This window comes from Papio anubis, chromosome 1 (genome assembly GCF_008728515.1).
Source record: "Papio anubis isolate 15944 chromosome 1, Panubis1.0, whole genome shotgun sequence".
Taxonomy (NCBI): domain Eukaryota; kingdom Metazoa; phylum Chordata; class Mammalia; order Primates; family Cercopithecidae; genus Papio; species Papio anubis.
This window is the reverse complement of record NC_044976.1, coordinates 144,182,372-144,201,620: the sequence shown is the minus strand read 5'-3', so window position 1 is coordinate 144,201,620 and position 19,249 is coordinate 144,182,372. Positions and strand designations below refer to the sequence as shown.

Here is a 19,249-nt window from a genome sequence, read left to right as displayed (position 1 = left end):
AGTGAAAATTAAATTGGAACAAAGATATCAAGATAGAGAAAGAAGAGCAAAAGAAATAATAGAAACAACAATGAGCAATTCTACAATAATTTTCATTTAATTAAAAATTAAATAAGCATTATGTTACTGTGATTTGCCTTATATTTAATTAAGATAAATTAATCTAGAAGAAGTAAAACAAATTAAGCTAGAAGAATCCGATTGGTACTTTAATGTCCTTTCTAGATATCTCCTTAGGCAAGTTCAAAAGTTCATTGTACATTTTCAGTCTTCCAAGTGATCATAGGCAACAGTCTTACTATAATAATTGTCCCACTCTCACATAATAGAGGTTCTTTTTCCAGTTTCTAATATCAACTTTTTCACCACTCTTCCAGCCCACACGTATGGTCTTTCAATGACCTGTGCGTCTTCCTCACCTTCTCGCGCATCACCCAGTCTCAAAACCAATATCAAAATGTTTCAGGTTTTTGCCGTGGCCATCAACCATTCTATCAGTTTTCTTTTATGCTTTTACAGTCAAATTAGTAAATTTATTCATCTGGCTTTAGTGATCTTAGTTGTTCTTGGAATAGTCTTTCCCAGCCTAAGATTATATTTATTTATAATATTTTAAAAGTTTTGTTATATTTTTCCTTCAGTCTATGTGCAGTTGTGTTTATGTGCATGTATTGTGTGAGACAGCGGCCTAACTTTTTCTATAGAATACGGTTGTCTCAACACCAGCTATTAAATAGTCAATCTTTTTCTTACTAGTTTTAAATGTTGAATGATAAGTAAAAGGCATAAAAATTGCAAAGAAAGAAGTAAAATTGTCTTTATTTACTGACAGCATAATTATATGTGTAAAAAACTCTATACCACATACAAAAAGAAGATTTAGAAGTAATACATGAACTTAACAAGTTCACAGGATGCAAGGGCAATATGCAGTAGTCTTTACATAACAGCAGTGAACAATTATAATTTAAGACTTCAGCAATATCATTTTTAATAGTATCAAAATACATGTCATTTGAGTCAGAACTGTCACTTTTTCTATTGGCCTCATAAAAATGCTCTCATGTATACAAAAGCTGTGTACAAGAGTATTTTATATACAGGATTATGTACAAGGGCATTCATTAAAGCATTATTCCTAATAGGCAAAAAATAAAAATAAAAACTGTAAATAACTTGTATCTGTTTGCAACTACTCTGACTAAATAAAGACAAGCATATGAGGGAAAATAAATAGCAGTTTAAAGAGTGAAACATTTTATACATAATGACATGATCAAAATCTCTGAGACAAAATAAGGTTTAATAAAAGCCCAGATTATAGAAAATATATAATACATTTAGTGTTTTTTACGTAAAACAAATGTAAAAATACATAGAGATACAAAACTGGAATTAGATAGATCTGGAATTACACGTAATAAGGTGCTAGTAGTGGTTAAATTTTAAAAATTGAAAGGGAGGTTGAAATAGAATCTTTTTTTTTGTACATTTTTCTATATTGTTTAACATTTTGTATTGAGCATTGGTTAATCAGGTACTTACTTGTGAAATAAACAGTAGATAAATAGGAGAAAGTTTGTCTTAGGACAAAAATTTTGTTTTGAAAACAAAATTAAACATAGAAAACAAGTGGCTGTGGAAGATTTAACTGGTACAAAACTTGTCCTCCGACCATGAAGGACTAGAATACTCAACAAAATATATGAACATTTTTAGGTATTGATACAGTGGGCAATGCAGGATTTGATCGCAAGGAGAGAGATAAGCAAATGGGATTAGAAGACAATTGCTGTAGCTTTCTTCTTGGAGGCAATCTCTGAACAAAATTCAAACTCTCAGTAGTTTAACATTCATGGTGTCCAGCATCTATTCGTAAATTAGTAGTAGGATAAAAATGTAGCAAACTGTGACCCACAATCAGGAGGAAAAAAACATCAATCAATAGACACAGACCCAAATAAAGATGACATAATTATCAGACAAGGATTTTTAAATAGCTATTTAAAATATGCTTAAGGACTTAAAAGTAAAATATGCAGATAATTAGGAGTTAAATGGAACATTAAAAAGAAGCAAATTAAATGTTTAGAGATTAAAAACACAGTATCTGAAATGTAAAAATTATTAGATGCATACACATACACATATGCATTTAAATTATTGAAACAATCTCAAATTTACAGAAAAATAACAAGTATAATACAAGGGTATTTTTTCCTGAATCATATGAGAGTAAGTTGCAACCTGATGTCCCATTGTGCCCCAAATTCTTTACACACAAGGACATTCTCTATATAACCACAATTCAACCATCAAAATCAAGAAGTTAACATTGGGGCATTTCTACCATCTAATCTTCAGACTCCATTTAAGCTTTGCCAAATTGCTCCAATAATGATCTTTGTAGCAAAAGGATCCTGTTTGTCTTGTCTCTTTAGTTATCTTTAATATGGTACATTTTCTCAGTTTTTCTTTGATATTCGTGACCTTGACACTTCTGAAGATTACAAATCCGTTATTTTTTAGAATTTCCCTCAATTAGGTCTGTCTGATTTTTCCCCTTGATTAGATTCAGGTTATGCACCCATGGCAGGACTATCACAGAAGTGATACTGTGATCTTCTCAATGCATCCTACCAGATACTACATGATTTTGATTTGTCCCATGACTGATAATATTCATTTAGATCACTCGATAAAGCTGTTGTCTGCTAGGCTTCTCTACTGGAATATTCTTTTTTCCTTTGTAATTAATAATTATTTTTAAAAAGCAGATCGTTTGAAACTATGTATGTATCCTATTTCTCATCAAACTTAAAATTTATTTGTTTATTTATTTATATAAGTATAGACGTATAGTTTCCTATTTTATTCAGTGGGTTAAAATCTGTCACTCTTATTTATAGTCATGCTAATATTGTCCCGGATTTGGCTAGTGAGAGCCACTTCAGTCTTCCTTCTGTGTCCTCATTGTTCTAATGCTTTCTTGATTCCTTGCTTTTTCTTGACACACAAAAAGTTGCAGGCTGATATGGTTTGGCTCTGTGTCCCCACCAGATCTCATCTCGAGTTGAAATCCCCCTAATCCTTACGTGAGGAGGGGATGATCTAGTGGGAAGAGATTGGATCATGGGGGTGGTTTCCCCCATGCTGTTCTTGTGAAAGTGAGTGAGTCCTCACCAGATCTGATGGTTTAATAAATATCTGACAGTTTCTGCTTTGCATGCTGTCTCTCACCTGCTGCCATGTAAGACATGCGTGCTTCCTCTTCCACCATGATTGTAAGTTTCCTGAGGGCTCCCAGCCATGCAGAACTGTGAGTCAATTAAACCTCCTTTATTGATAAGGAGGTTTATTTATTTACTTACCCAGTCTCGGGTAGTATCTCTATAGCAGTGTGAACACAGATGGATAACAGAGGCTTATCTTGTACTTTTCCTGCCAACCCCTAAAACCATCCATTTCTCCAAAGAGCCTTTGTTTCTTTCAGTGGATGCACTTTGCTGTTATGTTGCTGCTCTCTGGCCCTCTCAGTGGAAAAAACAAAGGAGTATGTGTTTGTACACATCTATACACATTTTACATCTATACTTATTTCTCTATCTATTGATGAATATGTATATTAAAATTCATGAGTTCACATTGACTACTCTATTTCAGATTCAGCACAACACGTTTATTCTAGTTTTTTTCTCTTACCATTTCTGACACAGAGAAACATGGCTCCCATTATCTTTAGAATATTTACTTATCTGATCAGTTCCTCTGTATGGAACCAAACTGTTGTCACCACAACTGCCTCTTCTCTTAGACCCAGTGCGGGCTCTACCTCCGCATGCTGAACCATCGCCTCCCCACCAACTTGGATGTTTTCCTCATCACTCTTGGGCTCTGATTCTCTATGCTGGCTACCTTCATGTGCAGATTCTTTTTTCATCTTCCCTCTACACGCCAAAGCCAGGCCTCCTCTCCATGGAACACACTGTCCTTGCTAAACTCAGACTATGACATCTTACCCCAGGCAGCCCCCACTTGTGGATGCTCACCTTACCCCACACAGGCTCTGACACCTCAAGCTGAGCCACTCTGCCTTCCTCTTCCCACACCCTTTGTAGCACAGTACCCTACTTTTCCTGCCCATTTCCAAGGCCTTTGAGACTTAATTGTTCAGGAAATGAGGTAAAGAGAAGTGAGGAGGAAGAGGAAGAAAAAGAAACTATATATATATATATATATATATATATATATATATATATATATAGTTTTTTTTTTGTTTTTGTTTTTTTTTTTTGAGATGGAGTGTCATTCTGTTGCCCAGGCTGGAGTGCAATGGCATGACCTTGGCTCACTGCAAACTCTGCTTCCCAGGTTCAAGCAATTCTCCTGCCTCAGCCTCCCAAGTAGCTGGGATTATAGGCAACCACCATCATGTCTGGCTAATTTTTGTATTTTTGTTGAGACGGGGTTTCACCATGTTGGCCAGGCTGGTCTTGAACTCCTGACCTCAGGTGATCTGCCCACCTCGGCCCCCAAAGTACTGGGATTACAGGTGTGAGCCACCACACCTGGCTAGGAAACAAAATATTTTTGAATGCACTAATATTATGGGTTCTAGTTCTAAATTATAATGACCTTGTTTTCCATGACTTCTGCACAGTATTTAACATTCAACCAACTATGGTAACTCCGGGTATATGATCTAATACTAATGCATTTGCAACCCATTATTCCTTGAGCTGTGAAATAATAATAATGTTGAGGAATGTTAATGAAATATGAAACATAGATTCTAGTTCTATAATATAGTCCTATTTCTCATCATCAGGCATCTGTTACTAGGCACATGGGTGATAACCAGAACACAAAATATAGATTAAGTGTACTGTAGTTTCTGCCTTTAATGAGCATGAAATCCTTAAGACCTAGTAGTGAAATTATATGCAAACCAATAATCATTTTACACATCAACATATCTGACAGCACAGGGCAGCTAATAATGGAATTTTATTCCTACTGTCTAAAATAGTTACAAGTTATATGATAATGAAAAAGAAAGAGTATTGAGTTTTTAATCTAGTATTTATTCATAGGTAATATACATGGGTCAGACTTAGCACAGTCTGTTGATGTGTAAAATGCATATTTTTTGCATATTACTGGAAAGATATTTAACTACACATTGTTTTTTTCCTTTTCTACTTATTGTCAGTTAATTTCTGGCCACTAATGATATACATGAATATAGTGTTATCCAGGGTTATAGTACTTATTTCTAGTTGATGATGAAGTGACTGGAAACTTCCAGTTATTTCTTGATGTTTTATTACATTACTGGTAATACTTTTGGTCTTTCATCATTATTAATTCATTTAGTATTCATTGTGATAATACTGATCATAATAAATTTATTTCAAATTCATGTAGGTGTCATATTTTATTCACTGCTATAGGATTTTCATTGTAATTTGGAACTAATTAATATACCATTAAAATAAAGTGTTACCCACATTTTTTATTTTAAACATAAAATGTCTAGTAGTTCATGACATATTATGTGAGTATTCAGCATCCCAGTGGTAACCCAGCATCTGTACATTTTGTTTTTAAGCAGTTAAAAAAGGGCAACAGAGAAACATGTATAGAAGTCAAATTTTAGTACATACATTAAAGTTTAGTAGTAAGTTAACTACTAGTTAATTTTTAGTGCCTCCTTCCTTTTAATTGCAATGTATAGTTCTTGTTAATATAATATGTGCTTGTATGTACACACATTATTAATATCCCAAAAATAAATTATTTAATTTTCCACTTGACTGGTGCCACCAGGAGAGATGAAAAAACGTAAACCCAAAACAGTTAATTTGATTGCTTCTCTTCTGCATTTCTAAAGACAATTATAAAGAGTGAGTTCACACTAATACATTAATAACTAATACAGTAACTTCAAAAGAAGTATTAGATGTATCTATGTGCCTTATTCATATTTTTTGATTGTTGGTGGGAAAGGAGAAACAAATGTTTTCAGTCATTTAAATGGACTATATTAAGAAGATGAAAAACAAATCTAGTATAGTTGTGTTAAATATTAATGGTAAAAGGTTTAAGTAACCATAAGAAACAGCTGTATTCTATTATCACGAATTTTATTGCACATTAGCCTTATTGAATGAAATTATTCTTATTTCTTCCACACTCTATCTTCTTTGAGTTGCCTGCTCTACTGGACATTGTGTTGTTGTATCTTTTCCATGTTGACCATTAATGACAGTGTCTTCGTTCCACTATCCCATCTTGTTATTAGTCAGGATAAGATTTTAAAAGAAAAATGAAAAATGTCTTCAAACCCTGCAACCAATTGAATAACGACCTTGTTTTTCAGGACTTCTGCACAGTATTTAACATTGCTTAATCATGATCTCCCATCTTGATGCCTTCCCATTAACTTCTATGATACTGCACGCTATACTTGTATCTTATGATTGGACCTTGTTTTTTTCTTTTTTTCTTTAATTGTTATTTAGTATCTTTTACTGTAAATCTTTACAGAGATTATCAGACTTTGGGGATATGTGTTTCCATGGTCAAAATTTTGATAATCGAGTCTAGAATTCCTTAATATTATGCATAAAACTCTGAAAACCAAGGCCTTTTGCCTTGGCTTCAACTATTAATCTCCTCATTTCCCCCATCCTTCATTTCTGTCTTGAAATTTGTGTTTTATCATTCTCCTTATAATTTTGCTACATGTGTATACATCCTTAATGAACATCCCTAAGTTTTGTGTGGTTTTTACTTAGGTAAATAAAATTATTCTGTATATTTTCAAAGATCAAACTGTTTCTTAGCAGCAATATATATGAGTTCTTATCACTAACACTTGGTACAATTTGAAATTTTGGGGTGTTGCTCTAGATGTTGGTATTTCATATTCTTAGTCTCTCAGTTTATTTTATTGTTTTAGGGAGATTGGTGCTACCTTTTCCCACAAAGTCTCAATACTGCATTTAGAAATTGATTACATGATTTTTTTTGCATTTTCCTTTTCTTCCATTTTACTTTCCCTTTCTTCTCCTCTTTTCATTTCTTACTCTCTTCCACTTTAGAAGCAGTGATGGTTAAAAACCCAGCCTCTGAGCCGGGCGCGGTGGGTCACTCCTGTAATCCTAGCACTTTGGGAGGCCAAGGCGGGTGGATCACAAGGTCAGGAGTTCGAGACCAGCCTGGCCAATATGGGGAAACCCCGTCTCTACTGAAAAAACAAAAATTAACCGGGCATGGTGGCGTATGCCTGTAGTTCCAGCTACTCGGAGGCTGAGGCAGAAGAATCACTTGAACCTGGGAGGTGGAGGTTGCAGTGAGCCGAGATAACACCACTGCACTCCAGCCTGGGCAGCAGAGTAAGACTCCATCTCAAAAAAAAAAAAAAAAAAAGAAAGAAAGAAAAAGAAAAACAAACAAAAACCCAGCCTCTAGAGAAGGACTACCAAGGATTAAATGCCAGCTGTGACACTTACTAAAGATGTGACCTCGGGCATATTACTATGCTTTCTCCACAGTGGTATCTTCTTCTGTCAAATAGGGATAATAATTCTCTTCTTCATAGAGGTATTGAAAGGATTACGTATGAGTTAATTCACTGGTATGTAAAATGTTAGGAACAGTGCCTGACACATAAGGTTTTATTTAGTAAAACATATTTATTTCCTTCTATTTCTCTCAACAGCTCCTTTCATGTCTGCTTTTTTCCCATCATCACCCAGGGTTTAAGTTACTAAGAGGATAGGGGCACTCATGGGCTCTCAGCAGCTCTGTCATCCTAAAGTAGGGAGAAGTTTCAATGTTGGGAGTAGATCTAGTGAGGGAAGCCTGTGAGTGGCATTTCTCACTGGGATAGAAAATGCCAACAGGCATGTTTCTCCCTCAGGTAGCATTTTTGGTAAGACAAAGGTTGAGTGTTAGAAGTATACACCAATTTTTGTCTCCTGAGGCCATGGGGAGTACAGTATTAGACAAAATAGACAAGATTACTGCCTTCGATGATTTCAAGTTTAGTGAAAGAGACCATCGTTAAATAATTTTTAAATATGATTGTGGTACATATTATGAAGAGCTGTGAGAGTGTAACATGGAAAGGCCTAATTGTAGTCTGGGAAGTCAGGGAAAGTCCTCTGGAGGAAAGGACTTTAAGCTGTTCTGCTTTCCACATGGAGGACAATAATATGATGCCAGAATACACTTTAGTCAAGCCTCTTTTTTTAAAAAAATTTTGTATTTTGAGACGGAGTCTCCCTCTGTTGCCCAGGCTGGAGTGCAATGGCGCTATCTCAGCTCACTGCAACCTCCGCCTCCTGGGTTCAAGCGATTCTTCTGCCTCAACCTCCCGAGGAGCTGGGATTACAGGCACCCGCTACCACACTTGACTAATGTTTGTATTTTTAGTAGAAACGGAGTTTCACCACGTTGGCCAGGCTAGTCTCGAATTCCTGACCTCAGATGATCCACCCACCTTGGCCTCTCAGAGTGCTGGGATTACAGGCATGAGTCACCGGGTGTGCCTTACTCAAACTTCTTCTGTAATTTGTTACATGCAGTACAAATATACAACAATAAGGAATCTTTCCTTTCTTCTATTCCTAATTGTCTAGAGTGGTCTTACACTCTTAATTATTTCCAGCAGATTTTGTTGCATCATATAGTAATCTTATCATGGTGCCTTTTGTTCATTATCAGGTAATGCAACTATTTATATATTCTCTTGTGTGGTTTTTACAGTTTATTTTACACTTAATTTACACCTTATGTAATCTTACTGATTTATGTGAATTCTCCCTATATTGTACATGTCTCACATCTGGATCACTGACTTGAATTTCTTATCTCTATATAAGCCCTTTGTCCCTCCCCCTGCCTGACTTTCTGAGAATTCCAGCTATTAATGGGACATGCATTCTGTGATGGATTCATTTAACTTAGAGGCAACTCATTTAACTGATGAATGAGTGAAATATGTGAGCATTTTAGTCTTGCATGATACATGTGTAGTAGCATTTAAACAGTAAATTCAAATGATTATGTTTTTAAAATAATGTCAAAATAACACATTTCTTTCTTACTCCCTAATAAAAATTACTGGCAAATTAATTAGTTGTAAAATTGGTGATTATCAAAATAAAAAAAGCAAAGCTGTTGAAAGCACGTGGCTTCTCAGAGAAAGGTTAATTTTCAAAACATAGCTCATGATTTTTGAAATGCCTTATTTATTTATATTTTAATGTTATTTAAAATGACATTTGAATTTATAATTATCATTTTGGAAGAAATTAAAAATCAAGTTTAACAGGTTCACTTGCTTTAGAATTATATTGGTTACTAATGAAGTGCTTTTTAAACATTTTGTTTTAGTGTTGTAGATCCATTTAGAATAAAGGAGAATGATGCAGCAGTTAAAATCCAGAGCTGGTTTCGAGGATGTCAAGTTCGGGCATATATCAGGTATATTGGTTTTGTCATGGAAACCTCAGATATATCATAAAAATATATTTCTTAGAAAATGTAATTTATTCATGCAGTGCTCATTTCAAATAATTTTTTATTTTACTCATAATGTAGTTAATAAATTGTATGGTATTCTTTTAAAAGAAATACACAATATTTCTGATCTTTTCTTACCCAAACTAAATTATATTGACTGTATCTCTTTTTAAAATTCTCAATATTGGCCGGGCACAGTGGCACACTCCTGTAATCCCAGCACTTTGGGAGGCTGAGGCGGATGGATCACTTGAGGTCAGGAGTTCGAGACCAGCCTGGCCAACATGGCGAAACCCTATCTCTACTAAAAATACCAAAATTAGCTGGGCGTGGTGGTGCATGTCTGTAATCCCAGGTACGTAGGAGGTTGAGGCAAGAGAATCCCTTGAACCCAGAAGGGGAAGGTGGCAGTGAGCTGAGAAGGTGCCACTGCATTCCAGCCTGGGCAACAGAGGGCAACTCTACCTCAAAATAAATAAATAAACAAAATTCTCAATATTACAAACACACTTGCCCAGATTCCTTTTCCCAAATTCATAAGGATCTACAAATGACTGGGTTTGTATTTATAGCAAATAAATTCATTGACTGGTAAGAAAGAGGAAAAAGAGAAAACAGTTTCAATCCTTTCCACCATGTTGATAGATAAAAGAAAGTGATGCATGGATGATGTCATTCTGACTCTACAAGGAGATGGAAATTTGTCCCTATCTTAACTCTTAACTCTATCTTAACTTTTTTTTTCAGTGCCCAAACTTTCCCTCAGTGTCCCATCAATTCTTAAAAATATTTTCCTGGATAAGATAGAGGAAAATATACCTACTCCAATAATAACTCATCAGGCTGGGAAATATCCTATATAAAACTTCCTTATCCTGTCTAGTAAGAGCTAGACATGCAAATTTAAACTGTGAAGACAAGGCTTCTCTCTCTCTCTTTTTTTTTTTTTTTTTTTTTTTTTTTGAGATGGAGTTGTTGCCCAGGCTGGAGTGCAATGGCATGATTTCGGTTCACCGCAACCTCCGCCTCCCAGATTCAAGTGATTCTCCTGCCTCAGCCTCCCAAGTAGCTGGGATTACAGGCATGTACCACCATGCCCAGCTAATTTTGTATTTTCAGTAGAGACAGGGTTTCTCCATGTTGGTCAGGCTGGTCTCCAACTCCCGACTTCAGGTGATCCGCCCGCCTTAGCTTCCCAAAGTGTGGCGATAACAGGCATGAGCCACCGCGCCCGGAAGACAAGGTTTCTTTTTTGGCCACTATATAAACTAAGGATCATGGTGGCAAATCGAGAATTTTTGAATTTAGCAGACTAACATGATGTTGGCTTGGATAGACTGAGGATTACAGGAAAAGAATGAAGAGGAGAACTATTTCTTAACCTCATGCATTTCTCTCTCTCTCTCTATCTCTCTCTCTCTCTTTCTCTCTTTCTCTCTTTCTTTCTCTTTTTTTTTTGAGACAATCTTGCTCCGTTGCCCAGGCGGAGTGCAGTGGTACGATCTCAGCTCACTGTAACCTCTGCCTCCCTGGTTCAAGCGTTTCTCCTGCCTCAGCCTCCAGAGTAGCTGGGACTACAGGCGTGCACCACCACACCTGGCTACTTTTTGTATTTTTGGTAGAGATGGGGGCGGTTTCACCACGTTGGTCAGGCTGGTCTCAAACTCCTAAGCTCAGGTGATCCACCTGCCTTGGCCTCCCAAAGTGCTGGGATTACAGGCATGAGCCACTGTGCCTGACCCTCATGAATTATTTCTAATTGCTAATAATGATTTACATCAATAGTGCCTGGCTTATTTCTCAACATGTCACTGTGACCTGTTTTATAGTCTTAACATTCAGAAATATTTTAAAAAGTAAGTATTGAAGTAGAATTGGAATTAAGTATTGTATAATAATAAGCCCCAAAGAAATAATGGTTAGTTACCAATGCTATTTTCTTCTACTTCTAGAAATGATTAAGTCTATCCCACAATAACTTTCTACTCTTTAAAAGTGCACATAAACTTGCTTTTGAATTTGCATTCTTGAATTGTAGGAGAGTATTCTAACAAAGATTTAACTGACCTCCTTGTTTCAATGAAAGGATACTAATAAGCATATTTTTTATCCTAGGCATTTAAACAGGATTGTAACAATTATTCAAAAATGGTGGAGAAGTTTCTTAGGCAGAAAGCAGTATCAACTAACTGTGCAGGTAAATATAAAATGTACATATGTTAGCATTTGAATTGTACAATATACTGTAATTTATTCACCTTAGTCATATTTCCATATAGTTTGGAAATTACTGATGATGAGTATGTAAGGACAAAATTGGGCTTACTTTCTAGTATGAGACCTCTTCTTGAAAGCATTTTCTGATATTTCCATGGATAATTGACCCATTTTTTTGGTACCCAAACTACACTGATATTATTTTTGCTTGAAGTACTTTTCACAGTATATGCATTTATGCTTATTTATTGATGATTGTCTGTACTTTGTAGATGGTGAGCTTTTTGAGAGTGGGCACTACAGCCCACTTCCTTTTTGGATCACCAACATTTTAGGCTAATGCCTTGCCCAGAACACAGTCAATAAATATCCTCATAAGGACGCTAAATTGGTCAAAGCAAACAATAAGCCTTCTTTTGTCATCTCTTCAGGACTTTCTGATAAATTTTGTTTCATGGGTGTAAATAAGATTTAACTAATTTAATAAATGATGTATCATTCCAGAATGGTTTTTTATGGAAAGTTAAACGTATTTGTGGATATATCACAAATTTATTTGTGATTAATTATTATTGGAAAGCAACAAAGATTATATGGTACTTTTATACTAGCTATTGTTTATTAAACAACTGCTGTATACCAGGCATTTTGTGTAATTATTTAATTCGTATGTTAGGATACTTATTAAAAGTAACTGTTGTTACTTTTAACAAGGAACAGGCTAGGAAACTGAGTCTCATCCACTTGTCCATGAACGCATAATGATACATTTAGTATACGTAGCAACCTTACAGTTGCTATAGAAGTTTTTACATTGGGCACAGTTGTCTGGTAATTGCCAAGATCCTCTGCCTAATCTCCGTAAGGACAGAGACTATGTCTCATTAGCGTTGCACTCTCAGAGCATGGCGCCTGGCATATATTAGATAATTAGCACTTATATCGATGAATAGAAGAATGAACAACAATTCTGTTTCTGCTATGCTGTGCTCCCTTTACTGGTAGAAGCCAAAAATTGATACTGATTGGTCATCAGTCTGAGTATAGTAATTTTTTTTTTTTTTTTGAGACAGAGTCTCACTCTGTTTCCCAGGCTGGAGTGCAATGGCATGATTTCATCTCACCGCAACCTCTGCCTCCTGGGTTAAGCGATTCTCCTGCCTCAGTCTCCCAAGTAGCTGGGATTACAGACCCCAGCCACCATACCTGGCTAATCTTTTTGTATTTTTAGTAGAGATGGGTTTCTCCATATTGACTAGGCTGGTCTCGAGCTCCTGACCTCAGGTAATCTGCCTACCTCAGCCTCCCAAAGTGCTGGGATTACAGGTGTGAGCCATCATGCCCAGCCAAACTTTTTTTTCCCTCCTCCTGTCTTGATTTTGGTTAAAAACATCATTTTAAAAAGTAACTCTTTGAATTGCTCTGAAATCAAATGCGTCTATTTCTGTTTCTGCTTAACATTTTGGAAAGGAAAAATTGGGAAGAAGATGTAACTTATAGTTACAGAGTATATGCTAGGTGCCAGATACTGTGGTAAGCATTAATTATGCAATATCTCTGAGTCTTGTACCTACCTTTTGACTCTCACCGAACTGTAGAAAGAGCACAGGCTTTAGACCTGATGACGGAGGTTTGATGACTGTGGGCAAGTTATTTAACCTGTGTGGACCTTGCTTATGTCCCCTGTCTTTAAAATGAAGATAAGAATGTGTGGCGGATTTTTGTTAAAATTAAGTGAAACACTGTACGTAAAATACCCAGAACTGTGATTGGCACCTAGGCAGTGCTCAAAAATGGTAGTTTTTCATTTGTGACGCTGTTGTTAGTATTATTCAAAAACTATCGAGGCAGTTTGCTTGGAGTAATATAAGTGAGAGATTTTCAAATCAGATTAGCTCCAAATTTTACATTTCTCTCACTTATGCATAATCACGTGATGATTTTATTATATGTGAGTGAGTGTAGTGTGTGGATAGATAGATAGATACGTAGGCATACGCTTTTTATACACTGACTCAGGAAATCTCCTATGTTTTGAAGCTTGTCTTTCTTAGAGTTAGTGACAATAGAAATATAGAAATTAGGAGGACAGCAAAGAAACACAAAGACAGATGTCTTTAAAGCTGTATTTATAATAAATAGGAAAGAAAACTGAAGAGGGAAAAGAGACTTTCAGGGTTTAAGTGTAGATATTGGATTCACTATCAATCCATCTAAAGTGCTATTCAAATGATAACCCTACGATCTACAACTTGATATTTTAGAATATTAAAGGTGGTCAGGATAATTTGTATTTCCTTCATATTGTCTATGTCTCTGTGTTTATATACTAAAATTAATATAGTTAAATATATACTCTTCTAAATATTGTTGAAGAGTTAAATTTGCATGATCTTCATGAGATGCTCTTCTGAAAAAATGAGTGTGGTTGTAGAAACAATAGTTTTAAGAATCTTTGACAATTGCTGACATTGGATAGAGCCAATGGAAGCAGATGAAGTCATATAAAAGGAAGTGTTATAGATGTTTCCTGGGCATAATGTCATATTCTTAAATAGTGAAGGAGAGATTTGATTTTTCTTCTTTTATTTTTTCAGTTTGATTGCCAGGAATTTTGGTAATAACCTTTTATCTGGTATACATATGAAAAACCCGTATTTTCTATTTAAAGACACATAAAACCAAAGAATTCCATTGGCTACAGTATATATTCCATATTCTAATTTATACCATTTTGATACAGAAGTTTTATTTCATATTTAGGTCCATTTTTCTCACAGCTATGGAAAAAATGTAATCAAATATCAGTGCTTCTTTTGTATGTGAAATTCCTATTGATGGCTTTTAAATACTATTTTTAAACATAAGTTTTCTTACTCCACCTTCTTTCTCCCTTCCTTTTCTTCTTTCTTTCCAATTTTGACATATGATCTTTATTTATTTATTTATTCTTATTTACTTATTATTGTTATTTTTTTGAGACAAAGTCTTGCTCTGTTGTCCAGGCTGGAGTGCAGTGGTGTGATCTTGGCTCACTGCAACCTCTGCCTCCCTGGTTCAAACAATTCTCCTGCCTCAACTTCCCGAGTAGCTGGAATTACAGGGACCTGCCACCACACCCGGCTAATTTTCTTGTATTTTTGGTATAGACAGGGTTTCACCATGTTGGCCAGGCTGGTCTCCAACTCCTGGCCTCAAGTGATCTGTCTGCCTCTGCCTCCCGAAATGCTGGGATTATGGGCATGAGCCACTGTGCCCAGGTGGCATATGATTTTTAAAATTTATTGTGCTATCATTTACATTCAGGCCACTTTAAAATAAATTTTAAATTTTGAAAAAAAAATCAAATTTACAGAAAAGTTGCAAAACTAGTACAAAGAACTTCCATATATTCTCCACTCACATTTTTTTAATCAAGTGAAAAAATTCGCATTATTTCCTCTTCTCTGTATACATTTTTTCTCTATATACATTATTTTATTCATTTGACACAAAGTTACAGAAGTTATGTCCCCTTATCTCTCAATATATTGCATGCATATTGTTTACATAATCTTTTTTTTTTTTTTTTTTTTTTTAAGACAGAGTCTTGCTCTGTTGTCCCAGGGTGCAATGGCACAATCTCGGCTCACTGCAACCTCTGCCTCCTGGGTTCAAGCGATTCTCCTGCCTCAACCTCCCGAGTAGCTGGGACTACAGGTGCCCACCACCACACCTGGCTAATTTTTGTATTTTTAGTAGAGACGGGATTTCACCATGTTAGCCGGATAGTCTCAATCTCCTGACCTTATGATCTGCCCACCTTGGCCTCCCAAAATGCTGGGATTACAGGCGTAAGCAACCATACCCGACCTTACATAATCTTATTACAATATTAAAATCAGGAAATTGACATCTGTACAAAACTATTGTATAGACGCTATTCACATTTTACTGATTGTACCAGTAATGTCATTTATAGCAAAAAATCTTTTCCAGGGTACAAACTAGGATTTCACTTTGTAGTTAGTATTTGTTGTGTCTGTTTAGTCACCTTTAATCTCGAATAATTTTTTAGTCTGTCTTCACTTTTCATAACCCTAATATTTTTGAAGAGTACAGACTAGTTATTTTTCAGATTATTTCTCAATTTTTGTTTGCTAGTGTTTCTTCAGTGTTAGATTCTGGTTATGCATTTTTAGCAGAAATACATCTCAATACATCATATTATGATGCATATGTCATCAGTTTGTCCAATAAATGTTGTTAACTTTGTTTAAAGTAGGGTCTCTCGGGTTTCTACACTATCAACTTACTATTTGTCTCTCATGAGGGGATATTTAAATGCTATGTATACATCTTTTTCCTCATTAAATTTTTGTGTGCTAGGTTTAGCATACAATGATGATTCTTACCAGAATCAATTATTACTATAGTGGTCCAACAGTGATTTTCTAATTCCATTGTTTCTCCTACATTTACTTACCAGCATTTTGCTATAAGAGATTTTCCTCTCTCTCATTTATTTATTTATTCATGTATTTATATGAGTATGAAGTCATGGATTCCTATTTTATTCAATGGGTGGGTTATAGTCAACTACTCTCACTAAATGGTTTGGTGCTCAAATAGTCCTTGGTTTTCTCACTAGGAGCTTCTTCAAACCAATTTTTGATAGAATCTTATTACTTAACCAGGATGACCAAGAAATTAAGGTATTCTGTGGAGTAATGAGCACCTTTAGTCCCATTATTTATAAGCGATCGAGGTTGTATGTCAATGGTATGGACAAAGACAGTAGAGTATACTTGTGCATATAAGACGTTCCTGGGTTCAAGCGATTCTCCTGTCTCAGCCTCCCAAGTAGCTGGGATTACAGGTATCCCCCCACCACGCCCGGCTAGTTTTTGTATTTTTAGTAGAGATAGGGTTTCACCATGTTGGCTAGGCTGGTCTCGAACTCCTGACCTCAGGTGATCCACCCTTCTTGGCCTCTCAGAATGCTGGGATTACAGGCATGAGTCACTGCACCAGGCTGAGACCTCTTTTTAATCAAACATATAAGAGTTAATACATTTCAGTAACTGTTTTCAAAGTATTCACCTTGGGAATGTGTATTTATTTTAATGATGCTGGGGTTGCTGGTTAAAAAAATACTTTTAAAAGTTCAAATAATAAGCCACCTAAGAATATTTGTTTTGTTACTTTAGCATCTCAACTGGATTTGATCAAAAGGGTATCACCCAGCATAATCATCAAATGATTCTCCAGATTGGGATCTAATTATTTTTTGGTTCTTTTGAAAACAAAATCAAAACATGAAGCTTTTCTTCATTTAGATTGGTTTGTGATGGTTTTTAAATCTGGTAAGCTCTAAGCTCCTTGAAGATAGGTCTGATTTATGTATGTATGCATGTATGTATTTATTTATTTTCGCCATTGTGTACACACTGCCTAACATAAGGCATGAAACAGAATCATAATGGCATCTCAATAAATAATTATCAAATGAGATTAAAATAGCTCCCATTTCTTGATTGCCTAGTGAAAGTGTAATATTGCATTAAGCATTTTACATTCTTCATGTGCATGCCAACTATGGATAGCATTACACCAACCCTATGAATATCATCACTATTTTATAGCTGAAGAATCTGATGCTCAGCTTCCTTCCTCAGGGACACACTGCTATTGCTGTTATTACTATTACTGTTATGTGGAGAAGAGTTCTCAAAGTCAGTTTGACCTGATTTCAAAATCCTTATATATTGAGCTGGTAGGCAATTGAATCTCAGCCCTTATTGGGGATTTTTCTCCTTATAGGGAGGTCCTGTGGGACTTAACCTGTGCCAGCGTATCAGAGGTTCCTGCCTTCATGGAGCCTTCATTCAAAAGATGTCCACTGTCCAAGACATTGTGTTTGAACCTTCCAAGTTAATCCTTAGAAGACTCTATGGCTGCTGAACCACATTAAGGGAATGGGAATTTTTACCAGAGTTGATATCCCTAGTGCTTAGAAGCCCATCTTCCCCACAGCTGCCATGAAGCTTACCCCTAGAGTTTTAGCCACCTCCCAGGTGAGGTAGGGTCATTTATAAAGAAAAAGAAGTTTAACGGACTCATAGTTCCACATGGTTGGGGAGGCCTCACAACCATGGTGGAAGGTGAAAGGCATGTCTTACATGGTGGCAAGCAAGAGAGAATGAGCCATAGGAATGCCAAATGCTGTATTGCTTCATATCAGAAAGCTAACATTCAATTCTTTCCTAGGCATGTGGAATCTTTCCTCTCTTTTCATCCTATGCCCACACCACTTCTTTTACACCTCACACTGCTCTGCCCACCTTCCACCAACATATTGCCTCAAAGCTTAGGTTTTAGAAAAACAAAGCCAGGAATGGACAATCACATGTAAACCTTCTGAAGCAAGAGTGCATGAAATGATCTGCTATTTTCTTGAGTTGGGCAGTGGGACATGAGTTGAGGATACTGTTTGAACCTCTGCACTGTCACACCCTTAATCCTATATTAAGTTTGCTTAAATCATCATTTTCTTAATTTCTGCTGCATAATTTTTTTGGCCTTAGACTTATATATAATAATAATATCATACAGTATATGATTAAGTTATAAAATGAATGGTATAGAACAGTCATTTAAAAACTTTAGTAATAGAACCACCTCTAACTAAAATTTTAGCAAAATTCTTAGTCCTATGTGTAAAAGAGATATGATCTAGTTTGAATGTTTGCCCCTGTATTAGTCTGTTTTCATGCTGCTGATAAAAACATACCTGAGGTAGGGTCATTTATAAAGAAAAAGAAGTTTAACGGACTCATAGTTCCACATGGTTGGGGAGGCCTCACAACCATGGTGGAAGGTGAAAGGCATGTCTTACATGGTGGCAAGCAAGAGAGAATGAGCAAAAGGAAGAAAAGGCCCCTATAAAACCATCAGATCTTGTGAGACTTGTTCACTATCTATGAGGACAGTATGAGGAAAACTGCCCCCATGATTCAGTTATCTCCATCCGGCCTCACCCTTGACACCAGGGGATTATTACAATTCAACGTGAGATTTGGGTGGGGACACAGCCAAACCATATCAGTCCCCTCTAAATCTCATGTTGAAATATAACCCCAGTGTTGGAGGTGGGGCCTGGTTGGAGGTGTTTGGGTCATGGGGGAGGATCTCTCATGAGACTTGGTCCCCTCCCCACAGTAATGAGTGAGTTCTGGTTGTGTTAATTCATGTGAGAGCTGATTGTTTAAAGGAATCTGGCAGCTTGAACTGCTCCCTCTTTTGCCATGTGACATGCCTGCTCTCCCTTTACCTTCCACCATGAGTAAAAGCATCCTGAGCCCTCACCAGAAGCTGAGCAGAGGCTGATACCAAGTACAGATGAGCCAAATTGACCTCTCTTCTTTATATATAAATTAGTCTGTCTGGGGCTGGGTGCAGAGGCTCACGCCTGTGATCCCAGGACTTTGGGAGGCCAAGGCGGGTGGATCACAAGATC

The 19,249-nt window shown here is 36.2% G+C and overlaps 1 protein-coding gene across 2 annotated transcripts in view; it reads left to right on the top strand.

Annotated features, from left to right (window-relative positions):
• The window catches only part of SPATA17 (spermatogenesis associated 17), a 228,590-nt gene that overhangs the window by 7,927 nt on the left and 201,414 nt on the right, over positions 1-19,249 (top strand). For both annotated transcript variants that reach the window (XR_001895561.2, XM_003893103.4), the window contains exons 2-3: positions 9,406-9,495; positions 11,650-11,731. Coding sequence is in view for 1 of the 2 variants with exons in the window: in XM_003893103.4 (XP_003893152.2) it covers positions 9,406-9,495; positions 11,650-11,731 (172 nt within the window). In the remaining variant the exon portion in view is untranslated. The remainder of the gene's footprint in view (positions 1-9,405; positions 9,496-11,649; positions 11,732-19,249) is intronic.